Source organism: Muntiacus reevesi, chromosome 10, assembly GCF_963930625.1.
Source record: "Muntiacus reevesi chromosome 10, mMunRee1.1, whole genome shotgun sequence".
Classification (NCBI taxonomy): domain Eukaryota; kingdom Metazoa; phylum Chordata; class Mammalia; order Artiodactyla; family Cervidae; genus Muntiacus; species Muntiacus reevesi.
The window spans coordinates 29929813-29945408 of NC_089258.1; the positions used below are offsets into that span (position 1 = coordinate 29929813).

At 49.9% G+C, this 15596-nt stretch overlaps 1 protein-coding gene across 8 annotated transcripts in view; it reads right to left on the reverse strand.

The window, feature by feature from the left end:
• Positions 1-1362: 1362 nt before the first annotated feature.
• Positions 1363-15596, reverse strand: part of PTPN3 (protein tyrosine phosphatase non-receptor type 3) — a 113649-nt gene continuing 99415 nt past the window's right edge. For all 8 annotated transcript variants that reach the window (XM_065946827.1, XM_065946824.1, XM_065946825.1 and 5 more), the window contains 4 exons: positions 8746-8874; positions 7654-7799; positions 7077-7212; positions 1363-4959 (listed from right to left, as the gene is read on the reverse strand). In XM_065946827.1, the coding sequence (XP_065802899.1) occupies positions 4882-4959; positions 7077-7212; positions 7654-7799; positions 8746-8874 (489 nt within the window). In that variant the 3' untranslated portion in view covers positions 1363-4881. The remainder of the gene's footprint in view (positions 4960-7076; positions 7213-7653; positions 7800-8745; positions 8875-15596) is intronic.

Genomic DNA, 15596 nt, shown 5'->3' on the forward strand with positions numbered 1-15596 from the left:
AGTGGCCTTGAAGTGGCAACCTGGGCAGGAGACAAGACTGGCGGCAGCAAGCCACCGTCGAGACTTCTTTGCCAGAAAACACAAACCAGCAGCTCCAAAGATCAGACTGAAGGTTTTGCCTTCCTCCCTCAAATTTCTTGGTCAGGAGGCCCTAAGGTCGCTGTCTTTAAGTTGAGATGAGGCACAGGAAGAAGACAGAACACTGGCTAGACCTGATCTCTGACTGTGGGTACTTGGTGGAATTCTATTGGCAGAGAAACTATAATCCTTGGTCATCTCCAAACTGCCCCAGGAGTAAGCAGGGCTACAAAAGCTCTACATTCCCACCTTGGATATGGCTACGAAGGTCAATGGGCAAGGAGGCCCTCCTGGAGAGTGGGACTGCGATGGCATGGCAGGTGGCAATCCAAAGGACTTGCTGGCCTGCCAGAAGCATCTTCACTATTCCTGCAGTGGGAGTGGATAACCACCCACAGAAGTGTTTCCTGTTCATTCAGTTTTCAATGGCTGTTTGCTGTTTCTACTTCACTCCTGTTTATGGGATGCATTGGGAGAAGATAACTTGAGTTTATAGGTCATTAGACCACAAGAAGTCACCCAGAGCTGATGGAGAAGACCACAAATCATTCAAATGAGATTTTCATTTTAGGTCCACGCCATATCTGGAAGGGGTTTAGGTTATTCACCTTAGAGGAGACGAGGCATGGGTTCCACATGAGCTAAGAAAGGTGAGACCAAAGGGCTGAGCTATGGCAGAGACTACTAACTGTCCCTCAAGCCCATCCTGTCCTTGTTCCTCAGAAATAGAACTCCTGAATCTCAATTAGGCACATAGCATCTGGGAATAAAAAACTACCTTTCCCAGACTTCTGTGCGGTAGGTATTTCCCTGGACATTCAGATCAGTGAAATGTGCAACATCCACATGACACACCCTAAGGAACAAGTCTTGCTTTTCTCTTCCCCTCTCCTCCATTCTGTCCTCGGGAATGTGACTGTGGCTGGAGCTGCATCATGGACCTCAGTGTAGATGGCTGCATACTGGGGAGGGCCGAGCAACAAGTCAGAAGGAACCCGGGATCCTAGGGATCCTGGACCCACCTGGAAGTCCTAAACAGTAGTGGGTAAAGAGATTCCGCCTTTGTGTAAACTACTGTTGTCATGACAGCCGAACTTGATTCTAACCTAGAACCTGCCACGCAGGTCAAGGCTTCTGACCAGAGGGAAGGTAGAGATAGGCCCAGAGCACTCTCCTCCCAGAGGGTTAACATTTACTTAAAAAAAAAAAAAAGCAAACAAAATGAGAAAACAAGTCCAGAAAATCAAGACATCAGAATAAAAGTATCAACACACAATAAGAGTGTTGCATAGCTTGAAGGTTTTTATATTGATCAAACTGTATTTCAGCAGAGTCACCGTAAGAACAGGCCAGAATGAAAAACATTCCAAATTTACAGACAAAATATCGCTGATCAATTAAGACACTTTTCAAAACGACACGACTTAACACAAACCCCTTGGTTGTTCCAGGTGGAACGTGAGTTGGAAGAGATGCTGGACAGCCCGACCATCAGACCCCCACCCCTGCCTGGTCCCTCAGACTAAGGTCAGAGTCTCTGCCAAGAACTGAGGGACCAGCTTTTGGAGACAAATTCTAGAAACGTGATACATCTCTCTCTAGGAGCTTACTGGAGGCTTGGGCTTAGGATTAATCTCGATTCTCTGGAACACAGACTCCCAGAACGGTAGACGTTGAAAAGAACCAGAGGGCTCATCTAGTCCAGCCCAACATCCCTTTCGCTGATGAGGAAAGTGAGGGCCAAGGTGACGTATCTTGTCTAAGTCTAGTCTGGACCCACATCCTGCCTCTAACTGCCTCTCTCCATTGACGCTGCCTCTTCGATGCCTCTGGTTCTAAGATAACTTCTATGAGAAACAAAAAACGTCAACCAGCAACTGCAGCAACAGCCTCTGTGCTTGTCTCAAAGCAAAGTGAAAAATGAAATTACTGTGGTAGGAACTGAAGACCAGCCCAAGTTTCTTCTCTAACCCTCCTATCCCAACTGAACTGAGTTGAATCTTTTCTTCTGGAAAGTCAAACAACATCAAGTGCAGGTTCTAAGGAGTGACACCAAGAGAAACCTCTCATCTTATGTCTGCACATGGATGTCTAATTAGATCTTCTGAGAGTGCCAGAATGCAGGATGTAAATGTCTTCTCCATGCATACTACAATTTCCCAGGCAAACTATCTATCCTGATTTTGATGAAGTTCTTCACTTACAGCTAATAAGGGCTTCTTAGGTCCAATTGCTAAGTGTATAAGGTGGTGAAGCAGAAATCCTGAATTCCCCAATTTGATGATCAGTAGCATCTATAGTATCTACTTGCACGTTTTACTCCTTTTGATAATTCTCTTGTCTTGTTCTTCCCCAGGATTGCATGGATTTTGTTCCAGGTAGCATCTGCTGAGTCTGAACTACTGGCCTGCACAGTGGCGGAAAAAGGCTGGTGGCAATCTTTGGTAAACTTTTGGGTAATCGATGTAAAATAATGGCAGCATTTCTGCAACCATATTAAAAAATGCATTTCTTTAAAAAAAAAAAAACAAGCAAAACACAAATCTCCAATCTCATTTAGACTTCACAAGCTTTTTATACACAGGGTGGTGATGCCTTTTTTATCAAATGGCAATGATTTGCTCAGCATCCTGATGGTATTTCAATTTTCTTCAGCCGTCTCTCTTTTTTGGTGCCTGGCTGATGGAATTTTCTGAGTCCAGATTGAATAGAAGTACTTGCATGATATTCCTTTGTGCCTTTGGTTCTCTTGAGAATAAAAGCGATTTCCTCTTACAAAAACCTCAGTGATTCTACTTCTGTTTCATGGGTTTAGGGGCTAGTCACTAAGAAATTAATTTTTCCAAGTAATGCATCCAGAGCAGTGTCAGATCCCAGTTGATGAAAACTTTAATAGCGTGATCTCATTCAATCCTCATATTTGACCTAGAGTCCTCAGTATTATTTAGTTCGCCTATTTTACAGATGAGAAAATGGAGGTAAAGCTTTCAGGTGACTAGGCCCAGGGCTAGCTGATGAGAGGAATCAGAAACTAAATCCCCCAGCCCTTAGCTCCAAGCCTTGCCGCTACACTCAGCTAGCTGGCATCATGCTGACAAGGTTGGGGCTTCGTCATCTCCTGTTGCCCAGCGTAGGTTATGACACTGTATAATAGCTTCCCCAACCCCTGTCACTTAACAGTAAAATGTCAGTGGGGAAAAGATGGAAAGAATGCAGGAAATATGCTAGGTCTGGAGACACAGAACTTTAGAAACCTGGCCCCTACATAAAGGTCTTTACCCATCTTGTGATCAGGAAACGTTTTTGCTCAATTGGTCTGGAGTTTGCTAAACATCAAAACGGCCTCCTATCAGAGCACTGTAACATGGAACCATCCTTTTCCCATAAACCCCGCCAAGAAATTGGATACTTAGTTAGCTGCTTTTTCTGGATACATAAAACCACTATTTCAAAATACCACATTCAAATTTTCACGTAATTTATTTTCCTTAAATAATAATTTGCTACAATCCTGTCACAAATTAAAAAAAAAAAATTAACACAGTATTAACAAAGGCAGAATTCTTTAGGACAATCAAAATCTTGGTGTACTTAGAATAAATTAACATCAAATTGTGTTTGTATTCAGATAGTCTGATCCTCTCCTTTGAAATGAAATGGAGACCATTGTAACTAAGAGTGAATGCACACATTTGTTCTTCTATACAGAGACTCATTCTTTATATAAACTCAACTGTAATTTGAATCAAGTTAGGAATCCTGACAGACACTCACCCGTGGGCGCACACACACAACACAACACACAGATACACATCCACAGGCAACCCTCTCGAAGCTGGGTTTCCCGTGGTTCAATGTCTAGATCTTTCCTCGGAAGGGCCAAAGATTCTGAATGCTTAGATGACATCCCATCTCCCCTCAGGAAAATCGTAATGGTTCAAGTGTAATAGCTCGAAGTAGCAGCAATCCATGTATTAGATTCAGTAGTGGATGATTCCAGTCCTGGGCGCTGGGCGTGCAGCAGGAGGGAGGCAGACACAAGAGGCACCTGCTCCGAAAGCTCACACGCGGGGCAACACCGGGAGTCCTCACTCTCAGAGTCTCAGCTGAGAACTCACCTGAAACCTGCACTGCTCGTCCGGTTCAGGCACTGGTGGGAACCTGAGGAGGGTCACTAACGCAGGGAGGAGGCAGGGCACGTGGACACGAATCTCAGAAACGCCAAACGGCAGACGCGGCAGGGAGATTGGACAAAGGAAGGGAGGGCACAGAGGCACGGCTTATCCTCTGCCTGAGACCCCATCCCCTGCCACTCAGCACATCCATGGGGTCCCCCTAGCATCACCGAGGCTGGGAACACTGTTTCAGCTCCGCCCGGACCCACGGAAAGCTCAGCTCTTAGTCCTAGACCCACAGACACACAACGCATCCAAGTAACTCTGAATGGCCACACCATCTCGCTTCTGGGAGGTCCACAGCATGGCTGGTGTCCTCTCTTAACTACCCAAGGATGGTTTACAGGAATATGGAGATGGAGAGGGAGGAAGGCATTAGGACAGGCCCCAAACTGAGCTCCCCTTCTGCCTGGTTCTCTCCAGAGGCGGCGCGGGCCTGCATGATGCTATCACCGCATGCGTTATCTACACAGTTCTTATGTACATGATACCTTTTTTTTTGTAATAGAAATTTAAAGTGCCTGGGTCAAATGTGCTCACTCCTTTCCCACAGCCTACAGGTTCCTCTTGCCGCTTCCAGAGAGGAGGATGCCCCGGGGAAAGGGGAATGAATGTCTTCACAGCAGTCTTAACTGGGATCCAGCATCTGGACTAAGCCTTCTTCATAAACGCGAAGAATTGCTTCACACACAAACTTGTACTGGCTCTGGGGAGGAAAGGAAAGCCCGTCAAGCCAGCAGCTCCACAGACACAGCCTCTCACCCCAGACACAGTTATTCTTTCACCTCATTCATAAACACCCTGAGCTCCAGCTCCAGTTGGGCCCGGCCCTGGGTTACATCCAGGGGCCCAGAGTGGAGTGGACACAGCTGTGAGTTCATTGTTCTGTGAGACAAGGGCTGGGGTAGCTCCCAGGGAAAGCTGGGCACCTCTGCCGAGGGGGACCAGCAGTCTGGGGAAGTCCGGGAGACACAAAGGACGCTGCAGGCTGGCCCTTCCAGCAGATGCCCACCCAGAGGAGCAGGGTCAGGGATCACCGTCCCGGCCTGGAACACCTGGGTGGGGGGGACCGGAGGGAGGCTGCACAGGTGGGCTGGGACCTTGTTGTGGGGGACCCCCGCCCTGGGCTCAGGAGCCCGGATTTTGTCTTTTTGAAAAGACAGCCACTGGAAGTCGCTCTGCAGGATATGGTTCTTTTTATTAACAAACACCTGAGACTTATTTGAGGGATGTGTTCAGGGTGAAGGAAAGCCTCAGACTGAGCTGCACCAGCTAGGAAAATGTGTCCAGAAGACACACTTGAAATTTTTTTTTTTTAACTAACAATGAGGTCCTCCATACCACAAAACTGGGCAGACAACAGTCTTAACAACTTTTTTTTTTCCTTAACCAGATTTCTTGGGTTCGTGCATGCTAAGTCGCTTCAGTCGTATCCGACTCCTCGCAACCCCATGGACTGTAGCCTGAGAGGCTCCTCAGTAGAAGGGATTCTCCAGGCAAGAATATTGGAGTGGGTGGCCAAGCCCTTCTCTAGGGGATCTTCCCGACCCAGGGACTGAACCTGCCTCTCTTACATCTCCTGCATTGGCAGATGGGTTCTTCACCACTAGGGCCACCCGGGAGTGCACGTGAATTTAAAACAAGAGTTCCTGTGATGACCTAGTGGGGTCGGATGGATGGGTAGCTGGGAGGGAGGGGATATTTGTATACTTATAGCTGATTCATGTTATTGTACAGTAGAAACACACAACATTGTAAAGAAATTATCCTCCAATTAAAAATAAAAATAATAAAAAAATAAAATAAAAACAAGAGCTCACAATCATTAGAGAAATCTTATGAACGTGGGCCATGAGCCTGTGAGGATACAGAGCTGTGTGCAAGACCCGCTGTCTTCTCTGCTAACTCCTCCTCATCCATCAGGGGTGGGGGTGTGTGGGGTGTCCTGGAGGCCTTTCCTCCAGAAAGCCCTGCCTTTCCAAGTCAGCTTCAGATACTCTTCCTGAATTCTCAGACTCCCCCTTGGACTTCTCCCACTGCTGCTGAGGTTTATAGCCAACTGATGCAGTCCTACTAGATAAAAGCTCAGGCCTCTTCTGCTGGTGCACTATCTGTTGAAGGGATGAATGAAAGAATAGGGGGTGGTCCCTATTTTGCAGATGGGGACACTGAGGCTGAGAGAGGTTAAGGGACTCTTCAAAGGTGGCCCTGTACGTGGGGGAGAGTGAATCGTGCACTTCCCCAGAGCCCCGGCCCCTCTTGAAGATCTAGGGGAAACCAGAATATTTCCTCTTTTTCTGGGGGCTGCACCATGAGGCACCTAGATCTTAATTTCCTGGCCAGGGATTGACCTTCCCCTGCATTGGAAGGCAGAGATGTAAACCACTGGACCCCAGAGAAGTCCCCGGATTACTTCCTCTTGAGGACACTAGCAGCTCTGGGTACGAGGGGGGAAGACAGCCCAGAGCAGGAGACAGTGGGGCCCTGTGAAACGTCTAGGTGGGAGGGTGAAACCCTCAGGTGACCCTGCTTGCTTCTGACTGAGAGGTGATGATGGGTCAGCGGCTTGATAATGCAGAGTGCAATCAGGGCTACTCCCGGGTCGGCAGGGAGCAAGCGGAAACAAACTGCGAGGCAGGAGAAGCGGAGGACAGCCAGCAGCAGAGGCCGGACGGGGTGGGCGTTGGAACTGCTCAGCCCCTGACGAGCTCTGTGACTGTGGGCAAGTGACTCAGTCCTCTGGGGCCTTGGTCTCTTGACTTGCAAAGCCCTTTGTACAGGCCTGGCCATTGGTAGGATTTTTATTATTAGATTTCTACTCACTGATGTCTGCACCATCATGGCGCGCTGGTCTCGCATTTTCCGAACAATATCCAGTGGGTAAACGGGCAGGTTCCTCTCGATCAGGCACATGGCTGTTTCCATGGTGACCAACACACCGGTCCGACCTATCCCAGCGCTGGGGGAAGAGAAGCAGGGGCGGAATTTGCTCAGACAGCATTTCTGCACAGCCCAGCTCAGCTCCCCGCCCGTTCCCACGTTTACTCAGATGGAGCTTTCCTCCCTGACCTTCAAAGGACACGGAACACATGATCAGGGCGTGCTCCCAAACAGGCCAGAGGCTTAAGAAACCAATGGGAAGAAACCCATCTTTCTCTGCAAACACCCCCATCTCCTGCACATCAACCACAGGAACAGACGGAAAGACGAGGCAGGGACTCTTGGGTGCAGTCAGAATTTGTCCACATCTTTGAACAGAGTGAAGACAGAAAGCAACCAGAGCCTTGTAAGCGCATATTGAGTCTTGTGGGATGTAGGTGGTTGGATGCCTGCCAACTGTCTCCAGGCCTCGCCCAAGGAGTACCAGGATTGATAAAACCAGGTCAATAAGCCACAGTACCTGCAGTGAACCAGGACGGGCTCACCGTCCACTCTCAGGGATCGCACGTAGTTCACAAATTCCAGAAAGTCTGCGGAGTCATCCGGGACGCCGTGGTCTGGCCAGGCCACGTACTGGAGATGGGTCACTGTGTGGTCCTGCCCAGTCTGCAAAGGGGCAGGGGAGCCTCACTGATCTATCTGACTGGTGGGCAGGAGGACCCCAGCCCCTTCCCAGCCTCCAGCCAGCGAGCTTCTGTCTCTGGACGCTCTTCTGCCCCCTGGGGATCTCCCAGCCATGGGCCCTGCCCATTCCCACTCACCCTCCTTCCCGATGCTCCCAGGCCCCACCTCCCACCCCCTCAGGACTCTGCGGAGGCCACCTCCTGCCCGATGGCTCTCCACCACTTCTGCCCACAGCCATCTCTTCCTGGTTGCTCCCATGGTACTTGCTGTCAAGCCCACCCACTTTTTTTTTTAATGGGCAAAATATACATAACAAGAAGTCTACCATTTTAAACATTATTAAGTGTATAGTTCAGTGGCATTAAGTACATTGGCAAAGTTGTACAACCCTCATCACTCTTCCTAGAAGCTTTTCAGCTTCCCAAACTGGAACACCGTGCCCATTAAACACTACCTCTTCATCCCACAGGCTTGCAGCCCTGGCAACCGCCATCCCACTTCCGTCTCTCTGAACTGACTACTCCAGGAGAAGTCACATGGTATTTGCCCTTTTGTGTCTGGTCTCTTCCGCTCAGTACAACGTCTTCCAGGCTCAGCCATGCTGCAGCATGGGTTAGAATCTCCTTCGTTGTGAGGGGACTAGGATTCCACGGTATGACTATACCACGATCTGTCTACCTGTTCATCTGTCAGTGGCCACCTGGGCTGTTTGCCCCATAGGCTGTTGTGAATATGCTGCCGTGAACACAGATGCTGGCTCTTTTCCAGGCAACCTTGCACATCTACTGAAATGCTCACCGGGTGAAAACCCAGACTGACCCAGAAGTAGAGGCCTCCCTGGGCCCACGGTGGATGCTAATTTAGCACCAGCCTTTAACTCATGCCTTCCCGGGTCCCCCACAGCCCCTGCCACTCGGGCCCCAATCACCTCGGTGTTGGTGACCAGCATTTCCCGGAACACGTAGGCGATGGTGCAGTCCTCGGACTGACAGCGGATGTGAAAGCTGCCGTGTTCCATGACGTCGGGGGGGTCGGGCCAGTACTGGTGACATTTGGTCTGCAAGGGAATCGCCGGGCGGGAGTTAGGCTGGGCCGTGGGGGTGCTCGCGAGTGCTTAGCCGGATGGATGGGTCGGACGTTGAGCCAGGACTCTCTCAGTGGCACTAGCGGCTCTGAGAGCCGCTGGGAGGGAAGGAAACGTGGGCGAGGCCGCTCTGCCCTGCGTCCGTGCTGTATTGCTTAGGAGGAGTGGGGCAGTCAGCCTGCCAGGGGCCAGGCCGCAGCTCTCACCCGGCTGGAGCGCCAGGAGGAACGCACTGACTCTTTCCTCATCACCAGGTCCAACTGCTGGAAGGACAGGAGAGCCTCAGACAGACGTAGGAGGCCTTGACTCGGGAGCGACCTCTGCTCCTCACTCTCGCCCACTGCAGGGCCTCTGCCCCTTCCTGCTCTCAACACTCCCTATTCTACCTCATCCCTCCTTCACGGGCCACCCCTTACCCCCTTGAGAAGGGAGACCACTAAAAAGTGCACATTTGAGAGCCAGACAGAACTCCGCTAGGATCCTTCTCTCCTCCTCTGTGAGCCCCGTGACCTCAAACCTGTTACTACTTAACCTCTCCGATTTCCACATTCTTCACCTGGAAGACAGGATGGCACCTGTTTCCCAGATGGTGACAGAGGCTGGAGGGGATGGTGTGCAGTGCCCGGCTCACTGCGGGGCAGGCGGGGACAGGTCAGCGGCCGCCGTCATCACTGGTGTTGCTACAGTTCCATGAGCGCTTTCACACATGAGGCATACGGAGGAGCCGACGCTCGGCAGACGGCAGAGGAGGAACCCGGGCTCAGTGGGACTCAGTGAGCTGGCCCCGTCCAGGGCGGCTGTGCCTCCCCACAGGTGGACTGCCCCCTGCCCCCACCCCTCTCCCCCCTCTCCTCTCCCCCTTGCAAATCCTAGGGCTTCCCTGGTAGCTCGGCTGGTAAACAATCGGCCTGCAGTGCAGGAGACTGGTTCGATTCCTGGGTCAGGAAGATTCGGTGGAGAAGGGATAGGCTACCCATGCCAGGTATTAGAGGCTTCCCTGGTGGCTAAGACAGTAAAGAATTTGCCTGCAATGTGGGAGACCTGGGTTCGATCCCTGGGTTGGGAAGATCCCTTGGAGAAGGGAACAGCTATGGACTTCAGTATTCTGGCCAGAATTCCATGGACAGTGCAGCCTGGTGGGCTGTAGTCCATGGGGTCGCAAAGAGTTGGACACAACTGAGAGATTTTTCACTTTCACTTTACTTTCTAAATCCTGCAGCCTCTTCCCTAGCAGTCTCGCTCCTGCCTCTGGCCTCAAAGCAAAGTTCAAGGTCAAGTTGTCTATCCCATCAGCCAAATTCTGACTCATGAAAAAAAACTTTTTTTTCTCTCCAAGCCTACAATTGCATCGACTTGGGTAAAAATTATGCTTACTTAAAAATCACTGCAGATGGTGACTGCAGCCATGAAATTAAAAGATGCTTACCCCTTGGAAGGAAAGTTATGACCAACCTAGACAGCATATTAAAAAGCAGAGACATTACTTTGCCAACAAAGGTCAGTCTAGTCAAGGCTATGGTTTTTCCAGTGGTCATGTGTGGATGTGAGAGTTGGACTATAAAGAAAGCTGAGCGCTGAAGAATTGATGCTTTTGAAGTGTGGTGTTGGAGAAGACTCTTGAGAGTCCCTTGGACTGCAAGGAGATCCAACCAGTCCATCCTAAAGGAGATCAGTCCTGGGTGTTCATTGGAAGGACTGACGTTGAAGCTGAAACTCCAATACTTTGGCCACCTGATGCGAAGAGCTGACTCATTTGAAAAGACCCTGATGCTGGGAAAGATTGAGGGCAGGAGGAGAAGGGGACAACAGAGGATGAGATGGTTGGATGGCATCACTGACTCAATGGACATTAGTTTGAGTAAACTCCGGGAGTTGGTGATGGACAGGGAGGCCTGGCGTGCTGCAGTTCATGGGGTTGCAAAGAGTCCGACATGACTGACTGAGCTGAACTGAAAATGAAGAGGGGGTATAAACCCCCAGATGCACAAAAACTTGCAAGAGCTTTTCTGTTTTTATTTTCAAACATCAGTGAATGTTTGGAATTAAAGCATGCTGTTGGGAAGGCAGAGCTAAGAACTTACTTGTAAATGTTAAACCTGGGGGTTTTGGTTCGTGACCACTTCCCAATCCCTCTCAGACATGAAGGAAGGCTGTCTGTAGAACCCGAGGCAGACTGGATGCCCACCAGGCCTACACCATCCTCCTCTGCACAAGGGGTGTGGCTCTCTGCTGTGGGCTTCCTGGGGTCCTGTCCACAGGACAGCTGATGGGAAGCTTCTGTCTGAAGTGATGAGCTGATTCAGGGCTGCGCTACAAATATCTCTATTTCTAGAGACTCCCAGTGAATCTGACTAGAACAGGACTCTCTTTACCCCTTGATCAAATCTAGATTTTAGGTTGATTTGGATCTCAAAGCATTTGAGGGTGTAGCGGAAAGAACAAGAAGTTTGTGGAAAGAAGTTTGTGGAAATTCTGAATTTCCCTCCTGGTTAATAAGTTCCACTAAACTGACTCTGCCATCCTGGCCAAGATACTTCACTTTTTTGACCCCTGGTTTCCCCACAAATGCTGCTGCTATGGGAAGGGATGATGTTAATGACTACTTTTTTTTTTGGCTGTGCCTCGAGGCTTGTGGGATCTTAGTTCCTTGACCAGGGATTGAACCCATGCCTTCTGCAGTGGGAAGCATGAATTCCTAACCACTGGTCCACCAGGGAAGTCTCTAATACCTGTTTTCTTTTGATCGGTATATGCTAAGCACTAAATGGTGCTTTTTACGGACATTATTTTATCTGGGGCTCAAAACAACCACGTGAGGTACATAATGTCACTGCCTCTGTTTTGCACAAGAGTAAACTGAGGCTCAGAGATGGAATCTGCTTGCGTCCTGCCCTCCACACAGGAAGTGGGGCATATGTAGATGTCTGTTTCAATGGCAAGACCATTCTCTATAGGTCTGTTTCCTCTTGGAGGAAACAATGGACCATGAACGGAGAACATAATGGAAAACGTTTTGGGTGGCAATGAAAAGAGAAGGCAATGAAGGCGAGCCTGCGGTGGGAGTGCCTCCCAGACCCCCAGCCTCTGGGGGAGGCTCCGTGTACTTGACGTTAGAGAAGGTCCCAAGCGGAGAGGAAGATCCCACCAGCCACATGCCCACGGGGAGGCCACTCTGCTAAACGCAGAACCAGGGAGAGAGCAAACAGGACACGCTGAGAACCTCATCTCTCAGGAAATCAGGGGACAGCACTGCTGACCCGGGAGGACTGACTCCTAATCTGGAGGAACTCAGGGACGGTGGCGGCGACCAGATAAGGGACCTTGGGACAAAAGGCTCAGGTCAGCTGAGTGTCTGTAACAGGAGAGGGAAGAAACACGTAGTAGCCTGGATTTGAGAAGAACAGGCTTCCAGCCACCCATAAACAACAGAAGTCAGTTCCTGGGGCCAGAGATGGCGACAGGAATGCTCTGACTCACAGGAGATGGAGATCTCTAATGCAGGAACCTGAAGGAACCAGCCGGAAGGGGTTCGATTAGGAAGAAAGGGCTGGGAAACAAACACCGCCACCCCCCCACCCCCGCCCAAGGGTCACACGGAGACCTCGGAGGAGCTCAGGTTCCGAGCGGACTCCAATCAGGACAGAGCGGGGGGGGGGCAGGACTCTCGAGAGCAGCTGGAGGAAGTGAGGCCTTCTGGATGAAAGAAAGGGCCTTTTCTCCCATGCTGGGGCGGGCAGAAGGAAGGGGAGAAGGGGCTGCCGTCAGGGCAGATCATCTGTCACCAGCCTCGCCTGCTGGCGCTCCCTGACTCCATGGAGAACAACGGCCTTGCAGCTGGGAAGGGCCGAGACAACAGGAGAGGCAAGAGCGGCCCGACACAGGTGAGGAGAAAGTGCCCGGTTGCCCTGTGGGTTCAGGTGTCGGCTCTGAGGGAGGCAGCGTCGCTGGAGACCTCGTGAGCTCGGGCAGTGGCCCCTCCACGGGCAGTTTCTGAGAAAACCTGGAGCGTTCAGCAGCGCCCCCCTCCCCCACCGCCGGAGTCACAGAACAGATACACAAACACGGCACAGTTTCATATGGGGAGATTCTGGCGACAGCAAGGCCATAAACACGCTGTCTTGTATCTATAAGATGCCAGAACGGTCCAGATCAAGGCCTGCAGAGTGTGGGCTTGGTAGGAGGTCAGGAGTATTAAACAAACTTCCCTGGTGGCTCAGACGGTAAAGCGTCTGCCTACAATCCGGGAGACCCAGCTTCGATCCCTGGGTCGGGAAGATCCCCTGGAGAAGGCAATGGCACCCCACTCCAGTACTCTCGCCTGGAAAATCCCATGGATGGAGGAACCTGGTGGGCTAGAGTCCGTGGGGTTGCAAAGAGTCGGACATGACTGAGCAACTTCACACTTCACTAGGAGTATTAAACTGCATAGACCCACATGGTGGGAAACTGTTTTTTTCCACATATGCCATGAAGAGTGTCTCAATTTGGACCTAGGATAGCTTTAACATTATCTCCTTAGTACTTTAACTCTCTTTTTAGGAAAGAGCAAGCAAAGGTGTGGGCAAGCAGGCCTTGGGTTAAGAGCCTGGAAGCCAAGAATATTTATTTAGACTTTAATATATTGCCCTGTGTCTTTTGCATTTTTACACATACCCGCCCTCCTTTATGGCAAATGATACTGAGCTTCCAGTTAAGACGTATCTTTCAAAGAAAATTTTTAAAGCAAGGAAAGATGAGTCAATTTGAATAAAAATAATAAATACTGCAGTAAAATATATGTAGTCCCGGCAACAATTAAGGTGGTACCCAAACTACTGTTACTGCTAACCAACATCTGTATGATATGTATTGTGTGCCAAGTACTTTTCCAAGAAGGCTGACTGTATTAACTCATTCGATTGCCTCACAAAGGCACAATGTGCGCATGCATGCTCAATTGCTTCAGTCCTGTATGATTCTTTGCAACCCCACGGACTGTAGCCCGCCAGACTCTTCTGTCCATGGGCTTCTCCAGGCAAGAATCCTGGAGTGGGTTGCCATGCCCTCCTCCAGGGGAATCTTCCTGACTCAGGGATTGAACCTGTGTCTCTTACATCTCCTGCATTGGCAGGCAGGTTCTTTATCACTAGCGCCACCTGGGAAGCCTCACAAATCCACAACAGGTATTATTAGCATTCCATTTCATGCAGAGGTTCTGCCAGTTTCCTAAACCGCACAGGTAGGGAGTAACAGAGGAGGCATATGAACGCAGGAAGCGTGGCCCTGGGCTCTGCCCTCTTACTCAGGACACCAGAGAACAAGACAGGTGCAGGTGATCCAGAAACAAAGAGAGCACAGGATGGGACTGTGAGCCAGCTGGCATTATGAAGTTCAAAAAAGGTCCCAGTGACTTCACTGCCTTTCCAAAACAAGACCAGAAAATCACACACAGGCCCAGAGAAGCAGAATAGCAACAAAGATTAAAAACAGGCAAAAAACAAGACTCCCAGACTAAGGGATGCCACAGACCTGCTGCCTTGTGATTTCAGCAAAGCCTCTGAGAATTCTCACAGTAATGAGACAAACTGGATGCAGAGACAACCAGGGCTGGAAGCAGAGCTGGGAGAGTCAGCAACTGCTCCCCAAAGAGTGTCCGCAACGCCGCTGACTCCCAGCATCCCAGAAGGATCTTCTGATCGTCTTTTGAGGGCCTTTATATTTTTAAACAGTGATTTATGTGAAGCGATTCTGATCAACACTATGAGCGACAAGAAGCCAAGAGTGAGGGCTGACATGAACAATGACAGATGGGAAGCCCATGGAGCATGAGGGGAACAAAAAGCCAGATCTGATTGCAAATCCCCCCAGGGATGGTAATGATGGACACACACACAACAGCGTAATGTTTGCCAGACACCTGCAACAGACAGCTCTCTAAGCTTTCCATATATATTGTCTCAGTCTCCACAAACCCTCTGAGACGGCACTACTAACTGCAGCTTACGAACATGGAAGCTGAGGGTCAGACAGGTTAAGTATTTGTAGCTCGCTCCAGAAGAACCTGTTCTGAACCCACAGCGTCTGGCTCCAGAGCCCCCCAGTACGCCGCAGTGTAGGTCTCAGCAGTCAAGTGCATGAGGACAAAGTGGGGAGACTGACCCCACAGCAACACTGAGACAAAGACCAGACAATTTCTGCTGACCAACCACTTAAGGGCGGTCCAAGATTATCTTCAGATATCCGAAAGGGCGTTGCATGGAAGAGAGGGGTCGCTTATTACTGTGTCTTCCAGGCAAGAGAAGCTGGTGCAGTGGGGTTCAAAGTGCTGTGGATTTCAGTTCATTATGAAGAGGGATTTTTTTTTTTTTTTAAATCAGAGCTGAATAACCCACGGATGGACCCTGGAAGTGTTTTAGCCAAGGTGGGAAGCCATGTGTCTGGGACAGCCTAGGTGAAATCCACAAGGCTCTCCAGAATTAGCAGGAATCCTGATTTTTGGGGTGAGAGGGAAGACTGATATCCTCAAACATGCGATCCATTCCGATTCTGTACACTGACTTCTGGCACAGATCCGTCTGGCATTCTGAACTACACACCGAGGACAGGCCTGGGAAGAAGTGGCACATAGATCCCTTAAATATGAATTTATATTTGATTTTTGAATGTGTTTCTGGATGAACATTTCATCATGAAGCTATCTAGATGCACACAGAAGT